The 23,801-nt window shown below is 40.8% G+C and overlaps 1 protein-coding gene across 1 annotated transcript in view; it reads left to right on the top strand.

Annotated features, from left to right (window-relative positions):
- LOC311025148 (neural-cadherin) overlaps positions 1-12,067 on the top strand; it is a gene marked incomplete at its 5' end in the record, with an annotated part of 97,224 nt that extends 85,157 nt beyond the window's left edge. Inside the window, 12 exons of the mRNA XM_084027896.1 lie at positions 333-610; positions 1,981-2,195; positions 4,155-4,282; positions 4,467-4,597; positions 4,758-4,869; positions 6,203-6,383; positions 7,171-7,337; positions 7,553-7,817; positions 8,027-8,207; positions 8,286-8,536; positions 9,724-9,881; positions 10,772-12,067. Coding sequence (XP_083884022.1) covers positions 333-610; positions 1,981-2,195; positions 4,155-4,282; positions 4,467-4,597; positions 4,758-4,869; positions 6,203-6,383; positions 7,171-7,337; positions 7,553-7,817; positions 8,027-8,207; positions 8,286-8,536; positions 9,724-9,881; positions 10,772-11,431 — 2,727 coding nt within the window. The 3' untranslated portion in view covers positions 11,432-12,067. The remainder of the gene's footprint in view (positions 1-332; positions 611-1,980; positions 2,196-4,154; positions 4,283-4,466; positions 4,598-4,757; positions 4,870-6,202; positions 6,384-7,170; positions 7,338-7,552; positions 7,818-8,026; positions 8,208-8,285; positions 8,537-9,723; positions 9,882-10,771) is intronic.
- Positions 12,068-23,801: the final 11,734 nt, after the last annotated feature.

Below are 23,801 nucleotides of genomic sequence, written 5' to 3'. Positions count from 1 at the left end.
GGGGTTTTTTCAGTTAAAACCTGGTTTAAGTTTCAATTAGCCTCTGTTACTTTAACTTTATTTCAGTTACTGTTTCTTTTAGTTCAATCCTTGTCTTATTGTCTGTTTTTAGTGTTCTGTTTCCTTTAATTGTAATCCCACTTTAAATGAACTCTTAGTTCAGGACTCTGTTTATTCGTTTATTCCTATACTTTAGTTTCTACTTTAATTATTGTTAGTTTTAGTTTCAGGATACATTTATTGGAGTTAGTTATGTATCCTACTAGATTGTTGTAAAAACGTTTTCATCTTTTTTTACACTTGTTTTTCTGTCTGATTTGACCCCCTTGCAGTTGGAGGCCATGTTGGGCGTGTCCATCTCTCAGGTGGGCGTTGACGAATGTCCCCACACAGACTGCAGTCAGTCCGGAGGCTGCAGCAGCGATGTTTCATTCAGCCAGGCTCCAGTGGCCCTCAGCACCGGCAACACCTCCCTGGTGTCGGTGTCGGCCTCCTCAACGGCGCGATGCGGTTGCAGGGGCCGAGAGGCGGTCCACCTGCCCTGCTCCGCCCACACCAACAACCCCTGCCTCAACGGGGGCACCTGCCAGGACGGGCCCTTGGGATACAGGTAGATGCAGGGTGGGGTCTCGGGAACGTTCTCTCGCAGGTTCTCTCTTAGTCTATTTTAATATTCCACTAATGCAGATGGGATCTACAACGGGGTATTAGGGCCACTGTAGGGGGGGGGACGGAGCCGAAATAGGTGGGCAATATTCAGAGAAAAACAATTGCTAGTTTAAAACTAGCAAATTTGTGATTTTAGAAAGTAGCAAATTTGCTAGTTTTAAACTAGCAAGTTTGCTACTTTATTATGATGCTAACAATAGCATTTATGCTAGCTCACTTCCCATGAATGTCACATTATTCATTTATTCGTTATTCTCCGTTTCCTTTTAGCATATATTTGCGTAATAAAGTGATCGTAATAAAGTAGTAAATTTGCGACATTAAAACTAGCAAATTTGCTTTTAAAGTAGCAAATTTGGTGCAGCCGGTGGCGCAGTGGTTAGGGCAGCCGCATGTCATCCCCCTCTCTCTCTCCCCATTTCCACACTGTCTGAAAAGGTAATAAAAGGCTTGAACAGCGCTGTAGCCAAACAAATAATCTTTAAAAAAAAATTTAAGTCGCTTTTTTTCTCTGAATATTGCCCACCTCTCTCGACTCTTTTTTTCTTTTTTTCTTTTTTCTCCTACAGTGGCCCTAATACGCCATCGTCGGGATCAGCTTGAGTGACATACAATTTTCAAAAAGTAAAAAAGTTGACATTTGTCACTGTTAAAGCTCTAATTTTACATAGCCCATTAGTCTTCTGCAGCAGATTCAAGTCCTCAACCATTAGCGTTCCTGTACGAAGCTGGCAAAATAAGTGAAGTGATTAGTGAATCTGTCAAACATTTTGAAGATTTATGAAAAGAGGGGAAATATCTCCTGGAGTTCTAACCATCCAAAGCCTAATTTTCGGCTGCGTGTACCGTTGGTTGACTTTGAATTGTCACATCATTTAATGGTTTAAATATTGAATGCAACACCTCAGCTGCTAAATCAGGCAGATGCTTCTCCTCCCTGTGCTTTCTTTTCTCTTTCTTCCGCTCTTGAAAAATCCTATTAACACAGACAAATATACGCTACAGTTACTTTCAATTACCAGCGTTTCTGTCAAGGTTGTTTGGATTTGGTTTCTGTACGTCTCTCAGGTAATTTTAAATGAACGCCTGATAAAAACTTCTGCCACAGAGATATAGAATAATAGACAGTATTATATGTATTCAGTGAATGAAAAGTGGGGAGAAAGCATTCTTTGTCATTGACGGAAGGTATACATGAATGACCTCAATATTTTTTAAATCGTGGTTACAAGATTTGAGATGATTTATTAATCATTTCAACATATTAGATTAACTCTTTTGATAACAGAATAAACTCTTCTTGTCTCTCAGATGTAAATGTCCTCCCATGTTCGACGGGCCCGAGTGCCAGCAGACCAAACACAGCTTCGGTGGTCACGGCTACGCCTGGTTCCCTCCCATCATGCCTTGCTTCCAGAGCCACATCTCCCTGGAGTTCCTGGCGGAGTCGGTGAATGGGCTGCTCCTCTACAACGGGCCGCTTGGCCCCGCCCACTCCGGGGAGCAGGAGGACTTCATCGCCATAGGTGAGTTTACTGCTGAGGTGCAGAAGATATTCTTCATTAATGACGTTCAGGTATCTGTTCATCGCCGTTCAGCTAACTGCACTAACATGGACATATAGAATTCCAGTCGGTGCACAACATCTCCAAAATACTGTTTTACATCAATAGTACAGCAAAAAGCAAAAAACGGAGACAAATTCAGACGCCAGCAGAAAATAGACCAGAATGCAATGCAACTACAGGATAGTCAATGTTTTCAAACTGGAGACGACATCTTCATCTGGGTAATGTAGGATGTCCCTGATAAAAATGACAATGCGGGTGTCTAATGGTGTTCACACTCATCACAAAGCAACATTTTCATCAATTAAAGATATGAATGGATGAAATATGTAACGCCTATCAGCGTTCAAATGATTGGACAAACAAAGAGTGACCCCCAAGCTGTCACAACCACCATGCTACATTTATAACCCGCGCTGCCTTCTACTATAGGATGCTCCTCTGCTGCCGTGACAACGCTGAAAACTCTGTTTGAAACGCGGCACCCCTTTGCTAAAAGTTTAAACATTAATTTTAACTTCTAAGCGCTCTAATCTCACAGTGCTGGTGGGAACGTGCTGCCGCTTGTCCTTTTCAACAAACACAAAGCGCAAATCAATCCGCCGCCGTAAAGACAGTTCCTCAGTGGACAAAAATCTTCATGCACTTTAATGTCAGCTCCCAGCGGGCCCGATGTGGTGTTGACGGATTAGCCTGCAGATGGATTTTTGCAACGCTTCTTGCATAATCTTGTGGCATTACAGTTATGTAATTATTGAGGCCTCACTGTTGCTATGTGCAGTCCGGGTCATTGATCGCTGTGGAGCATTTTTCACTTACATGTTCAATAACATGGCGGTGAGGTTGATCGGGTCATGCTCCCATCTCATATGCACAGCAGTTGAGGGGTTATCGGAAAACACACACAAAATTGACTGAGTGGATTCCTGCAGTTGTTGCTTGGAGTCAGCAGCTTACACAGCGATACACAGGAGTGATTGCCCTTTCAGTTGAATATATATATGCTTTCTTCATCATTTGCTGTTCCCAAAGGTAATTAGCATACCGATTTTCAAAAGGTTTTCACTCGATGATATCATGTTTCAGGTCAATGTGTCATCATACAGTTCATATTATAACTTAAGAAAGACTTTGTTATTTTCTATGCAATTTCCTACAAATGTTCAGCAACACTATGGAACACTTCTGGAAGAACCTCAGTGTTTCAGCAACAACACTATGGTCCTCATTTATATAGAGCTTTTATTCAAAGCGCTTTACAGTACAGTAAGTAAGTCAACCATGACTTCTGGTTTTCACATGGGACATGAACAGTAGTCTGCTGGGTGAAAGTCCTGAGTTTTGGGTTCAGGAAAAGATTGTGTTTTGTATTTAAATAACTACAGAATGACTTAAATACAAAAGTCACGTAACAATGAGTCAACCATGACTTCTGGTTTCACACGGGACATGAATAGTAGTCTCCTGGGTGAAAGTGTTTTGGGTTTAGGAAAAGATTGTGGTTTGGGTTTAAATGAGTGGGGAAGTGGTGTTAGTGGTAAATAAGTCAACATTTGAGTCAAAATAATTACACACACAAATATGCATCTGGTTTTGCACACTATGTGGACTTTAAAGTTCTTGATATTGCATCACCTGTTCTGGCTCCCAATTAAGTGGATAACATTATGAATTGATTATGTGGATTATTACAGTGCAGTATTTTCATAGGCTTAGCTACGGACATTGTATGATGTTCAGGTAGCTGACATATCCTCTCACTTGTTATACATATTTCTGTGTGTTGGCTTGACGTCGACAGGCTCCACAGACTGAGAGTAACCTTAACAAAGCAGGGAGAATCAACATCTTCTGTGGCCACTCGTGTAGTTTCACTGTGGGGAACAAGAAAATTAAGATTCTCGTCCTCCCATCCAGAGTTGAGGAACGGGGTTCCAGCTCTGAGTATAAACCACGGATCAGGAACACTGACCTTGCAGCTCCCGCCTAAATCCACCATCACCGACCGACGCTGGCATCGCCTCGACATCATCAGTGACGGAAAGGTAGGACAGAATGATGGATGGATGGTTGGACGGATAATAAATTGAATATTTAGTACATGTGGATACCTATCACTTTGTTTCATATCCTTGATAATTTCTTTTAGTGGTATGATTCAAGGACACGTTGTCCTGTAAATTCAGTGGACGTTGTTGACGGTGTTGTGTGTGGGTCTCATTGCCCCAGGCTGTCCAGCTGATCCTGGACCAGTGTGGGGGGGTGCCAGTAAATGAGATAGAGGGTGTCGTGGGAGACACTCAGGAGACGGGAGACGAGTCCGGCTGCAGAGCTGCAGGAGAGACGCCAGGAAACCAGAGGTGAGAACAAGCCGGGAGACACTGAAGGTCCACATCATATAATAAACGTGTTTTAATAAAGATACTTTAATCTATTATACCCTTCTCTTCCTTCCTGTGTTTGTCTCCTCTCCTGTATTTGACATGATCTCCCTTTCCTCCTCCTCCTCCTCCTCCTCAGGTATCTGAATGTCTTCCAGCCTCTTCAGTTGGGAGGAGTGAAAGAAACATCTCCTCATCGAAGCTACCGCAGTTTCACCGGCTGCATCCGTAACCTGGCCGTGGACAGTCAGGTGTGTGAGTGTGTGTGTGTGTGTGTGTGTGTGTGTGTGTGTGTGTGTGTGTGTGTGTGTGTGTGTGTGTGTGTGTGTGTGTGTGTGTGCGTGCGTGTGTTTCCATCCCATAGATTATTAGCATCTCCTCCGTGTGTGTTTCCTGTTTTTAAATGCAGTATTAATGTTAGTAAGTCTGAATCGGCACATGAATGTATTCACTGTTATTCCCCTGTACTCCTCGGTGGATATAGTGTGTGTGTGTGTGTGTGTGTGGGTTGGACAGATGGGGTTTTGAGCCAAGGCCAACATCACAGTCTAAAATATAAAAAAGCAGCCTCCTCCTGAAACTGAATGAGCTGATGCGGTTCGTCCTGCCGCTCAGCCAAGTCCTCAAAATGAAGGAAAGACTTCATCTGCCTCCTTCTACCCACAATCCCTTGTGTTTTGGTGGTTGTTTCCATAACTAAATCGGGAGGTCGGGATCGCATCCTCACTCCTTATGAGCTTCACCGCAGCTGTGACGATTGAGACTCATGTCGCTTTCAAATGGAGGTCGGAGCACTCAATGTGTTGGGCTTTCAAGTGGTTTCAAACAAAACAAAAAACTCACCTTTTCAAAAACGTTGAAGGAGTTTCTGTTGAGTTAGAAACAAGCAAAGCAATTCATTTTTACAATTTGTACATTTAAATTGTGGTATATTTTGATTTGATAAAATTGGTTAGAGTAGTGAGGACCCTGAAGGCATCGTCACCTTTTCTTGTTGCCAGATGTGTTGTCAAATGTATGTCAAATTTTAGTTTTTTTTACATGCTTTTCGAGACTGAACTGCACGCTGCTACTACAACAGTTTTTTTAACCACACTTTCAGCTCGCCATCGCCTGGACTCGCTGTGACTTGAACAACCAAAATGGTCCTGCTCCCCAGAGGATTGAAACTTTCAATTTTAGGAATGTCATTAACTTCATTTGGCAAAATGTTTTGTGCTGAAAGAAAGAAAAACATAATCCACCATAACATGTTTCTGTACTCTCTGTAATCAGAGCCGGTTTCTTGTTTCCTTCAGAAATCTAAAACACATTTTGCAGTTTGCGGCTAAGGTAGTTTTCCACACCACAAAATGAAAGCACTTTACGGCTGTCAGCTGAAAACAATGGGCATGTTCAGACATTTGTTGCATGTCGAATTTAGTCAGAAAGGATGAAAACTATATAAAAAAAACCCATCTCTAATCACACTCGCATGACTCTGGGCAGCAGGAAAGTGATTTTCACTGATGAAGATGCTTATAAATGAGAGAAAAATAATCTTTACAGATTATAACGTTTGTCACACCTCCGTATTTCCCCCAGGTGTATGACTTGGCGTCTCCAGGTGAGAGCGTGGACAGCTCCCCAGGGTGCAGGCTGACGGACGGGGTGTGTGTGACGGTGGCCGGCCCCTCCTGCGGCGTTCGGGCCTCCTGCCTCGCCGACTGGGGCTCCTTCAGCTGCGAGTGCCAGCCGGGATACACCGGACACAAGTGTGACACAGGTGAGGGAGTCTGAAAGTGTGTGTGTGTGTGTGTGTGTCTTCTTTTATTAGTGTAGCAAATTTACAGTTTTGTGATCATGGTGTGAAACTATATGGAGACTTGTGTCTTTGTTGTGACTTTAAGTTTGAACAAAAAAAAATCCTGTCAGTCTTATGGAATACAATCTAAACATCATCATCAAAATGCAGGGGACGTTTGTGTCTATGCCAGGAGATAATGAGTCTGACTGTGCATCTGTGTGTCTGTCCACGGCTAATCTCACATCCTGCTCCGGCAAACTCCATATTGTGGACATTTATGTGTTTGCATTGATTCACGCTTTCTCTCTCTCTCTCTCTCTCACACACACAGACACTCACACACACACACACACACACACACACACACGCACACACACACACCTTTTATTGCCCTATTTGATACTTTCATACTCTTAACTGCAATGTACGACGACAACATTATCGGTGAACAAACTGTCGGCCAATCAAGTATCAGATTATATGGATACTTTATGACGTATACTGTATGTGTTAACCTCCAATCATTAAGATGGATGTTAAAATTATTGTTACCATGGTAACTTTTCTTTTAACGCAGTCTGAACACAGCCAGAAACAGCCAGAAAAATACTCCATTTTGTTTCTTAAAGGCTTTAATAAAATTAAGAATTTATATTCCTCACGAACATACTTTTACGGTTCAAACTAGTTAGAACTAATTTGTTAGTTTGTTTAAGGTGTTAGCTGCTGGTAAATCTGAGTCAACATGAGTTCCTCTCTCCCTCAGCCATCCCAGAGTTCTCCTTCGACTCAGGCAGCGTCGTGCGCTATCAGCTCAGAGGAGGCGGCAGCTCTCGGCGCACGAACGTCCAGCTGCTCCTCCGAACCAGATCCACCTCGGGGACCCTGCTGTCCATGACGTCCCGGGAGGCCAGCGAGTACATCGTCCTGGAGGTCAGTCCAGCTGTCCCATCAACTGACCTTTGACATCACACACGGGATGCTTTACCACAGCTTCAGCAGCATTCACAAATCACAACTGGGGGCTCGGTTCTCTTTTTAGACCCACATCTTTAAACCGGAGCACGAACATGCTGCATTATGGGAAGCTCATTCCAAATCCAAATAGACTTTTGAGAAGATGTTGCTTATCGTTTTCTTTCTTTTAGATCATGGAGGGTCACCTCTCCGTTCGAGCCAACCTGGGCGACGGTGCCCACGCTCTGCGACTCCCCAGCCATCGGGTGGACATCGGGCAGTGGGTCCTGGTCAGTCTCAGTCGCCATGACAACCTGTTCACCCTGCGGCTGGAGCAGGGTGGGGGCTCGCGGGAGGTCCAGGCACGGCTAGGGAGCCGTCGGGAGATTGTGGTTCACCCTGCCAGCTTGATGGTCGGCAACGGCCCGAACGCTGGAGACAAGGCCGACTTTCAGGGTGAGACCAGGATCTGATCTGGATTTGACTGCTCACATGTCTGTTTCTTAAATTACTGCTCTGACCCTTCCTGGAAATTAAAATGGATTCTAATGGGGAACCAACCTGTGTTTTTTTTTTTTTCATCATCACGTCATGACAGATCCAGGATTAACTGTCTCACACTGATAAAAACCAAACCAAAGTAAACCCAACGTTTCCTCCCACAGGCTGTCTGCGGGACGTTCGTTTTAACGCTCAGGTCCTGCCTCTGGACGGGCAGAGCCGGGACTTGGTGACGGTGCTGGAGAGGCGGGGCGTCACCTTGGGGTGCTCCAGCGACGCCTGCAGCAACCAACCATGCCGCAGCCCGCTGCGCTGCATCGACCTGTGGAGGAAGCACCAGTGCAAGTAAGAGAGACACACATGCCGCACATACACACAGATGTTTGGCTTTATCCCGATGTCATGAACTCATATCTCTCCCAGGTGCCCCGGGGGTCAGGTGACAGTGACAGACGACTCCGGTCAGCAGCGTTGCGTGCCGTCACCCTGCGGACCTTCTTCCTGCCGTAATGGCGGCGTCTGCCAGGCACTGTCGCCCGAAAGCTACCGGTGCCGGTGTCAGGAGGGGTTCAGGGGTCAGCGCTGTGAGCTGGGGCAGGTCAAAGGTCACCGGCTGGCCGCCCTCAGCCCCAGCTCCATCCTGGCCATCAGCATGTGTCTGCTCGTCTTCTTCGGTAAGACAATTATTCATTATACATTTAAAGAGAATACATAAGCGTCTCTAGTACATAAAACCAACCGTGAAATCCAACTACTACTCTTAGAAGTGTGCAAGTGGATAAATAATTAATTTATTTTATAATTAATTTGCTTTACAAGCAATCAAGCAACAAGCAAGGAGATCTACCTTTGTGTGAATACGATTTTCCAAGCAGAATCTTTTTTTTTTTTACAGTCCGTTTAGTATATGAGTATTGGCGGTCTTAACATAGCTTAACCATGTCACATGATATGACACTTCAAATATTACCACGTCATGGAAGACTAGAGAAAATGGAAATTAAGATTTCACATCCAGGAATTAAGCTTCAATTCAATTTTATTTATATAGCCCAATATCACTTTAAAATCTATACAACATATGACATCATCAAAATACCTTTAACATTGGGAAAAATAATTTTCAACAAGCATTTTAGATTAATACACGTATTGATATTTTTGACCAGTGCAGACCCTAAACGAAAAAAACCCACACTTGTGATGGAAAAATCAAACGTCTCCTCTAAAGACCTTTTGTTCCAAACTTGTGTAACTAGTGTGCTGAACAGATTCATCGGTTTTCCATTAGCATCGATCATGGACCTACAGCCCACGGTGGAGAGATTTCAGTTACGTAAAGATCACAAACAGTCAATACTTCTCATGAATAAAGGGATAGTTGTGATGTGTTGTGGTGGAGTTATAGGAGGTACTTCTCCATAGTCAGTATGTACAGTAAATGGAGTATAAGTAGCATGCTAATAATACTTCATGTCCCATCAGCCCTCTTGTTTCCTGTTCTCCCCCGAAGAGAACAATTATTATAAAGGAGGTTTATTTTTAGATATATTTGGCTCAAGGAGTGAACGATGTTAAAGATCGTCTCCCGTCTAATGGGCTCGTTTGTTGTTCACCTGTTTATGATAATTACACTGACGTTTCTGAACAACATAATACTAATATGTTGGGGCTAAATGACTCCACAGAGCAGCTTTAATGAGCAGGAAGGAAGTGAAATCTGTCCCGGTGGTGCAGAAGCACATTTATGCCCAGCTGTATATTAACACGGCTGTGTGTGTGTGTGTGTGTGTGTGTGTGTGTGTGTGTGTGTGTGTGTGTGTGTGTGTGTGTGTGCGTGTGTGTGTGTGTGTGTGTGCAGCGGTGCTGGTGGCAGTGACGGTGTGGAACCAGAAAGGCAGCCGTAACAAGTTCAGGAAGCGAGGAGTTTACCACATCCCTGCTGAACACGAGAGCTGGGAGGACATCCGAGAAAACATCCTCAACTACAACGAGGAGGGAGGAGGGGAGCAGGACCAGGTACACACACACACACACACACACACACACACACACACACGATGGGCACGATGTTTATGTAACAGCTTACTTGCACACTGTCAGAAGCTTGAAACGAGCACATTTTCTTGATCAGAATCAGGCTCATGCCCAAGTAGGTTTTTCCTGCAGGAATGAGTCCTAAAACCAGGGAATGAGTCAGCATTTTTGCACTCATCTTAAAGTTTTTTTAATGTATTGTTGTTGAGGTACCTGAAATAAGGTCTGTGTTTAACACAAGCTGAAGAGATTTAAATGTTTTGTTCTATTCCCCTCTAGTGAATTATGAAGCTTTATGCTTAAGTGCTGAAATTAGATGATAGCATAGTGGTGATGTCATGGGAAGTAATGGCACTGTAGTAGTTACTTTATAAACATAACATTAGCTTTTTACTTCTTCAGATTACATTCATGCTTATAAAAATCATAAAAGTGGTGTTGATTTTTTTCATTTTGGTTTGCTCCAATATTAAGTCCTGGTTTGGTCCAATATTTATATTATATATTTATATAAACTTAAACTCGCTGACAAAACACATTTTTTTTATAAATTTTCCACAATTAAGTCCATTGTTATTTTGTTATTTCAAAGTTATTATTTAGTAATAAAAATCAGGATTTTTTTATTTTCACCAGCAGAAACTTAACAGAAACCAAAAGGATTGTTGAGCCATCATTGACATCTAGTAGAGAAATGAGTTGTAGTCTTTGATAGAAACATAGTTGGTCTAATAATTAGGTTATGAGCTTTTCATTCACACACAGTATCGTAAAAAGTATCTTCATGATATCTGTTTGAATTGAAGATTTCTGTCTCGAAGAAAACTACTGAGGATTCAATTCCACAAACTCATTCCTTCCCTTCCTTCCAGAATGGATATGACATCACAGAGTTGAAGCGTCCGCTGTGCTCCAGTTTGTCCCAGTCCTCGTCCTGCACCACCGCCCCCCTCATCAAATCTTCACCCGGCTCCCAGGAGGAAGTTCACCCTTCCGGCTCCTCCTGCAGCTCAGGCGCTCCCTACCTCAGCATCCCCCATCACCACCACCACCACTATCAGCACGCCACTGCCAACTGCTACCCTAGCGACGCCACCTATGCTAACTACACCACCCAGGTAGGCGGAGACACGGAGGCGAGTGACGGTAACGTGGACGCCCCGGCGGTGTCTCGCTCTTGCGTGGACTTTAAAAGCTACGTGGCGCGAATCATCTGGGAGGCGGACAACGACGGTGAGGCCCTGCCGTCGGACGCGTACCATGTATGGTGCGTTGAAGGCTCGGGGTCATCGGCAGGAAGCCTCAGCTCACTGGGGTCAGTGACGTCACACAGAAACATTGTCTCCGCCCCTGTTGAGGAGGAGGACGACGACGAAGGAGGGTTTGTTCGCGACAGGCTGTCCCGGTGGGGCCCCAAGTTCCAGGCTCTGAGCGAGATGTACGACCGGCCCCAGCTGGGCCTCACATACAGGGACGCCATGGCCTACATAGAGAGGAGCCACAGCCACGATATGTTGCCTCAACACCACTAGGGGGCGCCACACAACCCCAGTTCATATGGCCTGCCGCATTTATGTCCAATCTGAAAAAAGGCCAAAACAGGAAACATGACAAGATTTTAAAAAAAATACATGTATATACTTGATGCTCAGTGAAAAGAAACTGTGCTCTTGTGTTATGCTTTTTTTTTTTCAATTTAATTTGAACGCTAGACTTTTAATCAAAAACCGCTTCATTGTCAAAGCCACATTTACCCACAAGGACTCCCTGGAGTAATTTATTTTTTGGGAGGTAATTCTTTTCCACACATACTATATTTATGAATATGAACGTTGGACATTTTTACAGAACAGATATGAAAAGTGAGGAAACAACGAAGGGCACTCTTCGCTGATATTCTGCTTGTCCTCGGCAGCTTTCAAATAAACCTGAATAGGATAACTTTTTAATTTACAGTTTGTGACGTTTTGAAAAGGTCAATCCTGAAAGTCTGCCTACATCGTCCCAAGCACGTTCTGGTCTTTTGGTTGATTAAACATCAGATTTGAAGTTCGTATTCAGGGAGTTCAGAGACATGAGAGAAACAGTTTATTCAGTATAAAACTAGGAGAAGAAATTAAGGAAGAAAAAACACAAAATGCAACAAATGTGGACTTTAGTTCCTTCTTCACAGAAACTAGTTGGTGTCTATTAGGTTTGGTTTGTAGGTTTGAATTCACAAAACGTGTACACAGTTTGGAAATAATGTGCTATAATGCGAAAATAAAAGTCCCGCCCACACAGCCCTGAAGACCAATCAGCTTGATATCTAATTAGCTGCTCAAATCCATTATCTGGCTCAAAATAATCTGATGGTTGGGAGAGTAGTTCATAGGAAAATTAGGTTTATTCTTAGAAGACAAACTGTCTCAAGTCTCAAGTCCTTATTTCTGGTGTAATTATTTATGTATTTATTCAGAATGCATTTCATAAATATGGGATTTTAACCAGTTTGCACAGTTTTGGTGGTGTAAATGTGTGAGAAAACGTTTTGGTACACCACAAGCTAAATTCTCATTAATCTTCCAAGTATCGTTTCTATAATTTGTCACTCGAACTTCAGAAGTTGGAGAAAAATGCAGATCCCAAAAGTCCCACAAAGAAAAGCACCAAGTCCTTCCAATCTAGAAGTATTATCGCTTGAAATATGACTTGAAGAATTTATGGAATAACAAAATATTTTCCCAACAAATGAACAAACTGTTCCAGTCAAACGTGTTCAAATCCTGCAGGCAAAGAAACAGATTGTCTCCTTTTTTGTGTTTGGCAAGCTGCCATATCCCAAACAACAAATACGGCCAACAATTTTCTCTCTCAGAGGTGTATGCGACGTGAACGCAGCAGCTCTGCTCCCTCTGTCCGATCGATGGCTATAGGCGATGGCGGCGAGAGCAGCCATGCCCTCAAGGCTAAAGGTTCGTTATGTAATCTGGACATTTCTTCGGGTTTGAAAACCAGCTGCAGGACAAAGAATTTAGAGGTCTGAGGTCAGTGGCTTGAAATAACAAAAGCCCAGCCAGAACTTGTTCAGGGTTCATGTACCAGCTTTACACAAGAACATTGTCTTTATTAGTCTGTATTTATTTATTTAAAGCAGCATTTATATAATTTCAGTTCATCTCATTCAGTTTGCGGGTTGCTGTCTTTTATTCTTGAAAATGTGGACTTTCAGATCAAAACTTCTAATGTTTTCTGGAGGAATATTACGATCACACTGTGTCACATAAATGTCTTGGGTGACTGTGGGAGTGATTCTTATTCAGAACATCATGGCCTCGATGTGAGTCTTACAAAGACAGCTTCTTTAAGGCCATTTTAATCTTTCTATCTCCACCTCCCAGTCTGATCTCTGACCCGACCACACAACCCATCCTCACAAAGAAAATCTCCCAACCTTCATGTCGCTGCTGTCGGCGTTTCCACAGATTAACCTCCAACAATCACAATATCCTGCTTTTATTTCTTCTCATCTACCTTCCCGTTGCACTAGTGGAGGATTCAGACGAGTCTGTTCGCTAGTAAAAATAAGAAATAAAAGTCCTAATGAGCTTTCTGGGTGAAACACTTTTAAACCTGTCTGTGTTTTCAACATGTAAAATAAGATGATAGTTTTCAGATGAGAGATTATTTTTATACTCCCTTGTAGAAACCTCCCAAAAGCTCCATCCCACTTGCAGTCGGCAGTGTTAATGTGTTAACTTGTTGGGTGGCGGCACTTTGAGTGTTTTTGTTATTTTGGTCGCATTCGGACGTTAATTGAGCGCAATTTGAGATGAGTTCAGTCGGCTTTCAGCACTGCAGACCAGCGGAGGCCAAATATATGTAGAGATCCGCTAAAGAGAAACTAAACCCAAACCTTTATGCTACATATTGTGTTATGAATATGCATAGTGACTGCCCTCTCCTTATAAAACCCAGCAACTGCAGTTGGATTTTGCCGTGCATAAGCATAAGTGATTCACAGGCTAACTGACAGGGTAATGGCTACTTTTTGTCAATAGACGAGAAGATCTTTTCATGAAATGCACTTCTTTGCGTAAAAGCATCCAGTTTGATTTTGTTTCTTAAAAGTCTCCCTGAAAATGAGATGAGGACCAAAAGGATGCGTTTCGACCCCCCACCTGGGCACATTTACTTACTTACTTTCTCCTGCCGTTTTCCAAACAACCACGTTTTTTAATTATAGAAAGAAAATGCGAAGCAGCAGTTTGTTGCGACGGTTCTTTCCCAGCCTACCTCTCGGCTACGTCTGTCGTCGTTACGCCGCCTGATGAATGTAGTTTTATATGTGCGTGTAGCGAGTCTGAGCAGGCAGAGAGTACAATCAGGGAGTTTATTATAAACTCTTGTTATTTGATGAAAGCCAGTCTCTACCGGAGAAGTGCGTAACTCAATCCTCAGCCGCCAAAAATGGCAACACAGACGAAGAAATCCAGATGTGTTGAAGGTTCTGGAGTGTTTCCCAGAATACATTCGTAGAACAGGAATGAAAGAAGTCAGAACTCTTGGATTGGGATTACTGGGATTGTATTTTTTTTTTTTTTCAATCAGTCAATCGTATAATTTTCATTTCTCTTCTGGTATCCGAATATAAAAAAAGCAAGTGAGCCCTCAAAGAATTGTACTCAAAGCTATGCATCCAAATGGAATAACACAGGTGTCTTTTTCTAAACTTGTGAAGTTTTGACGTGTGACACATCTGTTGTTTATGTAAATACAGTGTTTTTAGAGTGTGTGTGTGTGTGTGTGTGTGTGTGTGTATGTGTGCGTGTTTATTCGACTGGGAGTGTAAAGTGTCATTTAGCACTGAGCAGTGTTATAATTTGTGATATGATGTACATATGGACGTTTTATAGCAACCTGACATGGAATATTCCTTTTGTATATGACTTTTAATAAAAAAATGACTTTTCCCCAAAAAATATTGATCTGTGTTTTGGTGCTCTTTAATTCAGGTTAGGTTTCTGATTCACAGAGGAAGAGCAAAAGAAATGTGAAAAGTAAGAACTACATGTTAACTATAGGCAGGTTTGGAGTTTGTTTATATTTTTTTTAAAAAGTACAGTGGTTTACATTCTTTACTGCAGTAAAGGTGTTGCTGTTAATGCAAAAGGCAATATGTCATATTCAAGATAATTTGTGTTTTATTTATTTAATAATAGAAAAACAGAGAGTGGTAACAACAAACAAAAAGGAAATTACAGGATGTCACAGCCCAGCTCTTGACTGTGGCAAAGATGGGAGACCAGACTATCGAGTGAAATTAACTTAACATTTATTCACAACCAACCAAGACCATAAACAACAGAACATATATAAATGTCAGTAATCAGTAGTGTAAGCATGTGTGTGAGTGTGTGGCAAACAAATAGAACAAAGCAATGGCTGCAGCAGCAAGAGCCAGCCCAGATCTGCAGAAGGGTGAGCATTATATAGACAGCACACCAGCCAGGTGTCTCATCAAGAAGATGACCCTCCCACGACCTGGAACCTGCAAAGGGAGAGCAAAGCAGCAAAGAACACAGAGGCCCCTAGTGGAGTGGTGGGGTCGTCACACAGGACTAAATAAATAAACAAAAAGTACATATTCATGAAAATAATAACAGGCTTTTATCGTTTTACACTTTACAAATCTGTTGGTTTATCTAATTTAGGAAGGCATAAAATATAGATTTTAAGAAATTTCATTTGTGTGTGAAAAATATTACCTCTATGACAAGTTTTGTTTGAGTGTACTACTGGACCTGCATTAATGTAGCGCTTTTCTGGTCTTTTCAACAACTCAAAGCTCTACACATTACATGTCAACATTCACCTGTTCACACAGAGGCTGCCATGCAAGGTTTCACCTGCCCATCAGGATCTAATCTAATTCCTTCACGCACAATCACACACTGATGGCAGAGGACACAGGGTTCAGTACACCCACAGTCTTCTGATTGGAGGACAACTCGTTCTACCTCTGAGAGACGGCCACCCCACGGATACTGATGGATGCTATTTTCTCACAATGCATTGCACTCAACAAAACAAAACAAATGGCAGCAGCCAGTACAATAAAAACAAGTATTAAATATATAATTTAAATATTTTTGTTATATAATTAACGATGACAAAATAATGTCCTCAGCAGATAGTTTTCCCAGTTACCATGGTGACGTAGATGTTCAAATATCCAACGTTTGCCTAATAAATGTGCGATTGCAAGTTCCTTCTTGACATTGGAAACCACAGTTGAAAAAAAAAAGTATTAATGATAAGTGATAGTCAATGAAAGTGATACTTTTTAGTACAAACTGTATACAACTAGATTATAGTATTGAATTGGGGACACAATTGAGGAGGTTTATATTTCCTTTTAAGGAAACACTGCCATCGTGTGGTTTACTGTGAGATGACACTGACTGTTCCACTCACTATTTGTTCTTCAGTGTATTTAAAATCGCTTTGGCTCAGTTTTGACAAATGTCAACCAGCATGCAATATGAAAATGTCCATCAGAATAAGTAATGATTCAACAATAATTTGACACGGTGACTTCCTCAAATCTCCTATGCATTTTCCCCTCACCCTGACAAGAATTATGATTGATGATGAATTATTAATCAAATATTGAATCAACAATGGAGGAAAACGACAACTGCTCTGAGAGCCAGACTGTGACCTCTGACCCCACAAAACCTCATCCAGCATCAGACTTAATGATTATGTAGACTATTTTAATATAAACAGCAGTCAAGAACATACTCAAAATGTTTGAAGAAATAGTACATATAGAGACTTTACTGTATACAACTACTTTATCATATTGAATTGGGATATGCTTGTCAAGGTTTATATTTATGAGAAGACACTGCCACCATGTGGTGAACTGTGAGATGGAACTGACTTGATGCTTTTCTGTTTCACTCAGTGACAGTTTGTTATTCATTGTATTGCAAATTGCTTTGGCTCAGTTTTAACAAAAGTTTCAATGTGCAAAATTAACAAAAAAACACAATAATGTTCCCTCAAATTTGTCCTAAATGTAAACCAGCATGAAATATGAAGATCTTCATCATTATACAATAATTTGACAAGGTGATTTTTGCAGAAAAAAAAGTCAGTTAGTTTGTTGAAAAAAGTTACAAAAAAGTCAGTTATTTTGTTCTTAAAAAAGTAATTAAAAAAAAGTCAGTTTATCGAAGAAAAAAAGTCAGTTTGTTGAAATAAAGTTACAAAAAAGTCAGTTATTTTGTTGTTAAAAAAGTAATAAAAAAGTCATTGTTTATAAGAAAAAAAGTCATAGTTTGTTGAAAAAAAGTTACAAAAAGTAAAGTTTGTCGAATTTTTTTTTTAAGTCAGTTTGTCGGGAAAAAAAAGTCAGTTTGTTGAAAAAAAGTTACTAAAAAGTCAGTTAGTTTGTCATTTTAAAAAAAAAATCAGTTTGTTGAAAAAAAGTTACAAAAAGTCATTTGGTTTGTCGAAAAAAGTCTTAAAAATTCATAGTTTATCAAAAACAGTCATAAAAATGTCATAGTTTGTTGAAAAAAGTCATAGTTTGTCAAAAAAAAGTAATAAAAAGTCATAGTTTGTCAAAAAAATCATAAAAACGTCAGTTAATTTGCCAAAAAGTCATAGTTTGTCGAAACAAAGTTACAAAAAAGTTGTAGTATCATTTGTCAAAAAAAAGCTACAAAATGTCAGTTTGTCAAAAAAAAGTTATAAAAAAGTCAGTTTGTCAAAAAATGTCATAAAAAAAGTCAGTTTGTCGAAAAAAAGTCATAAAAAGTCAGTTAGTTTGTCGAAAAAAAGTAATAAAAAAGTCATAATTTGTTGAAAAAAAGTCACAAAAAAGTCAGTTAGTTCGTCAAAAAAAGTAATAAAAAGTCATTGTTTGTCGAAAAAAATCATAAAAACGTCAGTTAGTTTGCCAAAAAAAGTCATAGTTTGTCGAAACAAAGTTACAAAAAAGTTGTAGTATTATTTGTAGAAAAAAAGTCACAAAAAGTCAGTTAGTTTGTCGGAAAAAAAGTCACAAAAAGTCAGTTAGTTTGTCGGAAAAAAAGTAATAAAAAAGTCATAGTTTGTTGAAAAAAGTCATAGTTTGTCAAAAAAAAAGTAATAAAAAGTCATAGTTTGTCGAAAAAATCATAAAAACGTCAGTTTGCTTAAAAAAAGTCATAGTTTGTCGAAACAAAGTTACAAAAAAGTTGTAGTATCATTTGTCAAAAAAAAAGCTTCAAAAATGTCAGTTTGTCAAAAAAAGTCATAAAAAAGTCATTTAGTTCGTCAAAAAAAGTAATAAAAAATTCTGTACGTTTGTCGAAAAAAGTCATAAAAAGTCAATTTGTCGAAAAATGTCAGTTTGTTGAAAAAAGTTCCAAAAAGTCAGTTAGTTTGACAAAAAAGTCATAAAGAATCATAGTTTGTGGGAAAAAGCCATAAAAAAATATCAAAAAACTTCACAGTATAGTATGTCAAAAATTTCTAGTATGTAGAAAAAGTCCTGTCATGCAGGTGGCAGCAGTCCCTAGTCATTGAAAAAGGAAAACCTGCATTGTTATGATATAACAAAGCAGTGTTTGCCTGCCATTTTCACAATGCTCACCACTTAGCTGCCTTCTAGATGCCCATGTCTTTAAGAAAATATTCTATACTGGAATGAACGCATGAGATAAAGACAGCCTTGTATGTTGAATCAGCCGAAAAGCCTCCAGCAATGTGTACCATATCAATGTACCACTGATAAGCCAACTAATTAATTATTCTCATAGTCAAGACGTGAAGCTGATTAAAAACGTGTAAATAAAGAGTGAAAATTGACTATCCATTATAGTAATCATGTTGGAAGACTTTTCAGCCGGCTTGCTGTGTTCAGTGAGTTTCCAGCTTTCTCAGGCAGAACGAAGCAGAGCAAGGGCTCAGTTCACCTTGACAGCCCTGCCCCAGAGAGCGGATCTGGGTTCAGAGAAGCAACACATCAGAGGCAAGGCAGATACGCTGGGCCAACAGGGTGAACGAGCTGGAGAGGAGGGGGTAAAATAGAGAGCTGTAGTGAACCTTTGGCTTTAGACAGCTGGTGAGCTAAAGAGAAACACGATACGGCGATGGGAAGCACAAAGAGGGAATAGCGTGTGTGAATGCACATGTGTCTGTGCTTCGAACAGAATTGGGCGTAAAAATTTTTTTTTAAATGCATAACTAGTTAGCTTGATGGTTTCTTGTCATGAAATTTACATGGCCGCACATGGGCGGCAGGCTGGTGGAGCGCTGCATGCCCTGACACACCTTTGAAGTCTGAGCTCAGCCTTTTCTCCACCACTGGAAAATCTCTCTCTCACACACACACACACACATCATATCTCATCTGTGCACAGTAGAACACAGCAGCAATCATCACCCTGTCTCCCTGTGCCGGCCTCACAGTGATGAGCGTTGCTCTGCACATGTGAGACGCATTAATCCTGCAGCAGCTTCGGTCTGCTGTGCATGTGTAATCATCGCATATTATTATCTATCTACTCTAGTCAGAGCTTCAGCGATACTCCCTTCATCTAAGGGCTGTGGTTATTTTGCTGCCTGCCCCAGAATCCCTAGTAGGAGTGAGCGGCGGATTCATGGCGATACACTTTCGCTCGGGAGGAAACCGCGATTCAATCCAGACTCAAGAAAAACTTTGTGCATTCCAATGTGTTCCTCATGTGCTTAGAAAAACAAGATGGCAAACTCCTGAAAAATAACAAAATAACTTATATTTTAAGGTATCATATGAAATGGTGTCGAGGATACGGTTCCACAGATGAAGAAATGCACATAAAGGTCTATGTTGATATATAATTTTAGTTATCTTGGTATATCCTGTAATAAGGAAATTATAGGCCAGCTTGTGTTATTTTGTACATTAACATCAAACTGCTATTTACCCATAATCCTTACAACAAAACTAACATCATTATATTATTATTACATAATTCTATGTATTATTATATCAAATATAATAGTGTAGTGGTAACAAATCAGTACTGAGCCCTGCTAACGACTTTGACGAAATTGTCATCTCTTATGTGAGGAGGATATTAAAGCGATTGGATTGAACTGCACCATCCAATGCAGAGCTCTCTGAAACTCATGTCATTTTAATAGCTGGTTTACATTTAACAGCTTCTGCACAGCTGCAGCATCGGAGTCGGAGGCAGCAGTGGAGAAATTACACGCCCGTCACTCTCTGGAGGTATGGTGGTGTGTTTGAAGTTGACCTGCTCCAAATTGTAATTCTGTTTTACCGGAAAGAAATCCCTGTCTCTGACACATCCTTAACAGTCTTGTGAAAAAAATGTTTTATAATCCACAGCCTGGACTCCTAGAAATGTACTATTTTGTCGTGGATTGGATTGGAAAGACTGAGGTAATGAATGGGTCAAAAAACACGGGGCTTCCACCCAGCAGGCTGTTTGACTCCCATTTGAACCCTCTAGTTGTGTTGTCTAAACACAACCTATACTTTTGTTGCATTTAGATTTTTTTTTTATTTAGTTCATTTTATTTTTATTTAAGGTTTATTTAGTTATTACATTAATACATGGATATGTAAATGCACCAGAACTAGCCAAAATGGCTATTTTGCATCTGTTGCAACAGGAGAGATGAACCTAAAAGAAAATATACACACATCATTGTGAAAGTAAAATGACACATCACACATAAAACATACTGAAAATATGAATTACCTGCCATAATGAAATGAAAGAAAGAAAAGCAGGATGGGACAGGGATGGTATACGTATGACAGTCACAGTGATTTTCAATTTCATAGTCAATTTATGCCAAACCATGACGTTTATGAACGAAACCTATCCAGGTAATGTTGTTACCTAAACCTAATGATGTAGTTTTGTAGCGTGTTTTGTTTGTTAACGTGTTTCAAAGTATTATAAACAAAGTCCATCTGGTCCAGAAAAAAAAAAAACTTAACTCAGAGTGCACTTGAGTTGTACAGGAATGTAATTTTTTAGGAGACTTTACAGCATGATAAGTGAGCCATGCACCTGCATCTCTTCCCTGCAAAATACCTCCTGTAATGTATCTACTTTCTACACATCTGTCCACCTTTTAACCTTTTCATGCACTACCACTGAGAGTCATTACTCAAGACGTGCGCAGCTTCCCCCTCCCCCCCGCCTCCCCTCGCCTCCTCCCCCCCTCTCCAACCCCGGGGCTGGATATCTATAATTCATCTTTTATCTGGCACTCGCAGTCCTGCTCGCTGTTCCACACAGCCAACGACCACTTCACAGGGTAGAGCCGCCCTGCTGCCGCTCACTTTAACACAAATCTCACAGGGCACCCAGATATTGATTGTAATCCAAGGGAAAAACAGCCTGGTTTGCATAATCATGCATTTCACAAGCGAGGTGAGTATGACGCTAACCGAGGCTGCGGCACTCAGGCTTTGGATTGGCCGAAAGCGGCGTGCCAAACTGGCACCGGTGCCACTGCTTTATAGGGTCTTAATAGCAACAGGGGGGCTGACCTCATATCATATCAAAGGGAAAAATGTTCTTACAGGAAAAACTGTGAAAAATGTGTGTTTGTGTGTGGACGTTAGAGCTGGAACGAGAAAAAGCACAAAGCTTGACCTCCCTGTGAGTTGCAGTTTATGCTGAATGCCGGCCAAACATGGAAATCTATATCCGGGGTCAATCTGTGTGATGGGTATCCATGCCGGACGAGTTAATGAGGCCAAACGTGAAGAGGAAATCTACAACACGACCTGACAAGTACTTTAGTCAATTGTTGATTTTATACGATATACTAGCTCATCCCAGATAAACTGTATCGGAAAAACAAGAGGAGGAAAACAAATCTAAGGGTTCTGGATCAAGATTGTTCTTTATGTGTGCATGTTGAAAACTATAGGCTCATCTATAATGAGTACAACTATTACCTTTAGCTATGGACCGTACCCATCTGGCGACCAGTCTTTATAATAGTTTTGATTGTGTATCCTGTGATGTCATCTGTTTCCTATTTAGGTGTTTGTAATTAGCTGGCAGGGATATCTGTGATCTCAGAAGATTGCTGTTCGTGCTGCTCTCGGTGGGCTGTATCCACACTTTTTCCAAGTCTGTCTCACTAGAACACTTTGACCATCTTTGACCACATTGTAAGAACTACAGTCATAGTGGCTCTGTGATGCTTTACTTTGGCAAAGCAGTGCTTTGATTAGGTTTTGTGGATTTTTTGACATTTTACATTTTTGGAAGAAAAAAAAGTTTGGGATCAAATAATTTCAGGAACCCCCTGCAGTAATTCTGTGGACCCCTAGGGGTCCCGAACCCCCTGTTGAAGATCTCTGAACTGAACGCTAACAGTAGCGTGCCACCATGCTGAAGATGTAATGGATTTCATATCGATTTAGCGTGTTAGCATGCTACCGTTGACTAGTTAGCAGTAAATGCAAAGTGTTGTTTTTTTGCGTTTGTGGTTCTGAAATGTGCCTGATGACTTAAAGGTTCCCCGAAGAGTTCATCCTGAGGGGAACATGAATGTTTAAGTACCACATTTCATGAAAATCCCACATGTAGGCTTTGTGATCTTGGTGGCCCAACCGACATCCTTGGCATCCTTAGTTCTTAAAGAATTTCTGTCATCAAGAAGCCTTTAAAATATTTAATAGAACCCCTTCTTTTTTATCCCTCCCATCCTGTTACAGTGGTCGACCTGTTCTGAGCACTAAAGACAGCCGGCCTCTTCGCCTCCCTCACCACATGACTTGCATTCATTACCGAGCTCGGTGTTACAACAGACCTCATGTCTCGGTCCCTTTGCAGCAGTTGGGATGACTACTCTGCCACAACTTAACTACACATATTATATGCTCCTATGTGTTTCCCAAATCTCACGGATTCAACAAGCTGGACAGTGTCTATTTATAATTTTACAGAAAGAGAATAATGGCTGTACCAGTTTCCACTTCAAAGAAAAGCAAACAACAGGGGAACTGTCTGGCCCCGATTTCTCTTTAAAGTGTTCTCCACAAACATGATCAAATGACTAGTTTGATAAATATAAATATATATTGTATATGCCAGTAGAAAATCTATTGTCCTAATAATTCTTGCATCTCTGTGTTTCATTCAAGTTTCATCCCTGCTGGTGTCAGTGAACACAGCTGGCAGAGAGATGGGCTATTGTTCTCATCAATACATTACCATTAACTGGCAGAGAGACTGCATATTCACATTTGTGTGTATTTGTGTTTATTTATGCGTACCTGTGTGTATGACGACTGCCCAATTATCTTTTTTCAACTCACAGTATTTGTGTTGCTCCTAGTTGAATCTCTGCGGTTTGAGGTTTTTTAAGTTCATCTCTTGCAACCCTGTTTATCAGCTATCAGCTGATACCTTGCTGCTTCTCCCCCTCTTCCCTCTGGGAGGCGCTACAGTACACCGTACACCAAAACATCCAGAGACAAGAACAGAATCTTCCCACAGGCCATCACTGATGAATACTTACACAATACACAATACACAAAAAAACAACTGTTGCCATTATAGTATTTATTGCAGAATTAGATTTTTAATATGTGCATATCATCTGTCACTTTCTATATAAATCACCGTCAGGCCAGAATTTACACTTGGCCTGATCTGGTACACTAAAATATGTAATATTAGGTCTACATTGCATGGATTTTTTTTTATCGTTCACTTTGTTTCCCCTTTTTTTAATTTCAGGATGGGTTTCAAATGCTAACCATTTATGATTTGATTCATTTAGGTAAAGGGTCACAATATGTACTTTTTACTCTGTCTCTGTTTGGCATGTTGGTTGTTTAATAATGCCTTAATTATTCTCTACCCTCACCCTGAGAACAGC

The sequence above is a fragment of the Eutrigla gurnardus genome (genome assembly GCF_963514095.1).
Source record: "Eutrigla gurnardus genome assembly, chromosome: 14".
Taxonomy (NCBI): Eukaryota; Metazoa; Chordata; class Actinopteri; order Perciformes; family Triglidae; genus Eutrigla; species Eutrigla gurnardus.
The sequence above is the reverse complement of the archived record's forward strand: the minus strand, read 5'-3'. Positions and strand labels throughout refer to the sequence as shown.